Raw genomic sequence first — 2,967 nt, forward strand, 5'->3', positions numbered from 1 at the left:
TTTATGAATCTTTGATCTTTCAGATAGAAGTCTAGTAAACTAAAAAAAAGTAAACAAATACCTATAGACAATATTGTCAATATACTTCAATTTTTTTCAACTATAAAAATGGAGATATCCTACAGGGTTATTCTCCATTGGGTCATAAGCTAGTCACTCTGTATAACTTTAAAACATAGACTTGCACTTAAGACAGACTTTTACTTGATCTTGACAATAAACCTGTGAGATAATAAGGTAAAAATATTTTACACACCCTCCCACTCTAGTTTTATCTTTCAATTTTTTAATCTCAGCTACCTATTTCTCCTCACCATTGCCCACCCCAGCAAAAACAAACAGGTTCTCAGAACCATACATCTAAAAAAACCGTCAATCTTTTTAACCAAAGATAATCTCCAGCTTCTACTAATCAAAGTTTAAAAAAATCTTGTGGCATCAACTTCAGCTGGGGCATATGATTACAACTGATGAATATATTATTTCGAACATGTATTGTGTGTCATAGAGTTGAAAAAGTACTTGTCTATGTTTTAGTCCCAGTTCTATTGCTCACTAGTTGAGAACTTGGAGGGAAAAGTAATTTAATTTTTCTTTCTCTATTAAATGAGGATGTTACAACATGTCCGGCAGACCTCAATTCTTTTGACTGCGAAATGAGAATTGAAATAATTTTTAAGATATGATATAGTAACTTGTTATTTAAGGCCTTTATTGAAAAATACATAACGTGACAAAAACTGAACAAATATAATAACTAAGGTGAATTTTTGAGAGTAGAATAGTGAATTAAATTAAAAATTTATAAGAAGACAGATTTCATAAGCCAGCTAAAGGACATTATAGTTCATCACTACCATAACTTACCACGACAGACCTTGGCATTGCTGGCTTAAAAACAGAACAGAATTCCAATAATCTTTTCTCATAGTATTTGCAGAGGGTCATTTCTTCATGAGGCTCAAGGAAGACTGGATCATTTGGAAGAACCTTTAAATCAAAATTACAACACAATTTCAGTGAATTAAACAATCATAATACATTTTTCTCTGTCCAGATTAAATTTAGTTTATATTTCCCAAGGGAAATATAGCATGCCTCATTTTCTCTTTAGAGATTTGCTAATCATTATAACAAACAGCTTTAGGAAAACATTTAACAAATGAAACCTGTACCCTCATTTCACAACTTCTCAGCATGTCAGGTGGACATTTGCCTAATTAAGGTAGAAACAATCATGACAAAGTGAATGCACATGCTCAGAAGTTTGATGTCATTATTGATAAATTTAAAAGAAGATAGACATTTCTGACGGTCGGAAAGCTTCCAACATCCCTTTCTGGGCCAATCATTATGTCACAAAAGTTGAGGTAAAAAAACAGCAAATGTCTCAACAAATTTCTGCTATTTTAAGGTATACAGTTTGTAATTCTGTTTTAATGCAGCCCTAGGAAACTAATACAGGTGCTAAAATCTGTGATATGAAATGTGAATTAAAAGTAAAAGCAGCTCAGTAGCAACAATTGGAGACATGGAACACTTGCTGAAGTGAAACCAGTGGGAGAATGGTGGTGGACCTTGTAAGGAAGTTTGAGCCAGGATGGGAGCTGTAACAGAAAGGGCTTGGCTAGAGGGCCACAGTACAAACCATCTTCACTCAACTGGTTTGTGCCAACAATCTCGTCTCCCTCCCTCATCCAACCCATTCACCAGCATGTTGCCAAAGGGCTCTTTCTAGGGCGGAAATCTGCTAATTTACCACTTTAAATCTTCCGAAGGTTCCCTATCCTTTCAGTATAAATTTCTACCTCCTTCCTTCCGCTTACAAGTTCCCTTCCTATCCCCCCAAGCCATTCCTGCACAGGTACTCCAGCCACACACGACTACGAGCATTCCATGTACCAGCCTTGTAACTTGTTACCTCCCACTTTGCATATGGGGCTGTGTGCCTGGAACGCTCTTTTCGCCTCTTCCTCACCATCAGCTACTGGCAAAAAGCTTCCCCGACATCAGCGCTTGAGAAGTGAATGGCTCTTGCCCGGAACTACCTTGGCATCCTACAAAATCTCTTCGCCTTGAAGACCGGTTACAGCTGTCTCCCATTCAACTACGGGGATGGCGCAGTTTGCCTCTGTACCCACAGAACCTGGCAAAGTGATCCCCTATTTTAATAGATTAACGCACTGTGCGCCGCGGAAGCAGAGGCGGGAGGAGTGAAATTGTGCTGGAAGCCAGAGGAGCTCCCGCAGCAGCTCAGAATTTAGACACCGCGGCAAGTGGGCAGCCGCCAGTTACCTCACCTTCCCGTTCGCCACTGCTTTGCATTTGAATTTACGGTTGGCGTCGGCCCGCAGTCGTGCCAGCTGCTCCTCACTGGAGAAAGTCCAGTGCCGCTTCTGGCTACTGTTGTGGTACATCGTGGAGTCCAAGACCAGGCCCCGAGATCCTACAGAAAAAGACCCCAAAACCAACAACACCGCAGCGTGAAGCACCTAGACCCCCGACCAGGAGCTCGCGGAAGCGTAGGGCCTCCAGCTGGCGCGGATGCCTGACGTCACGATCACGTGGGGAGCCCGTCCGCAGTCGCATTTCCGGAGCGCACTAGGAGGAGACTATCTCTTGCGTTCCTAGGACTGGCACCTGCCACGCAAGTGGGCGGAGCCAGCGGAGTGCTCTTTCATTTCTGTGGGCCTGGGCTAAAGCTCCGTCCTTTCCAGGCAATATTTTAAAGAAGAGCTAGGCAAGGTTGTCCAAAAGGGGCGTAAATTGAGAGTATAGAGCTGGCTGACTAAATTTACGTGGGGTTATCAGAAGTGGAAAAGGCGCTTGGGAGGGTGTCAGTTTTTAAATAAGGGCTTCACTGAGAAGTTGACATTTGTGCAAAGGCTTGAAAGGGTTGAGGGAGTAGTAGGCCCATCAGTCAACTGGAGGGATATCAGAGAGAAGCATTAAGGTCTTAAAGCAGAA

General features: G+C 42.0%; 1 protein-coding gene across 1 annotated transcript; it reads right to left on the minus strand.

Annotated features, from left to right (window-relative positions):
* Window positions 1–300: 300 nt before the first annotated feature.
* CCNH (cyclin H) lies at window positions 301–2,583 on the minus strand. Its single transcript, XM_012644748.1, has 3 exons — window positions 2,301–2,583; window positions 868–990; window positions 301–360 (listed from the first exon to the last, which is right to left on the minus strand). Exons 1-3 carry the CDS (start codon window positions 2,415–2,417, stop codon window positions 301–303), a joined length of 300 nt encoding a protein of 99 aa, XP_012500202.1. The 5' UTR covers window positions 2,418–2,583.
* Between the last annotated feature and the right edge of the window lie 384 nt (window positions 2,584–2,967).

The sequence above is a fragment of the Propithecus coquereli genome, unplaced genomic scaffold, assembly GCF_000956105.1.
Source record: "Propithecus coquereli isolate 6110/MARCELLA unplaced genomic scaffold, Pcoq_1.0 Scaffold22, whole genome shotgun sequence".
NCBI classification, from domain to species: Eukaryota; Metazoa; Chordata; class Mammalia; order Primates; family Indriidae; genus Propithecus; species Propithecus coquereli.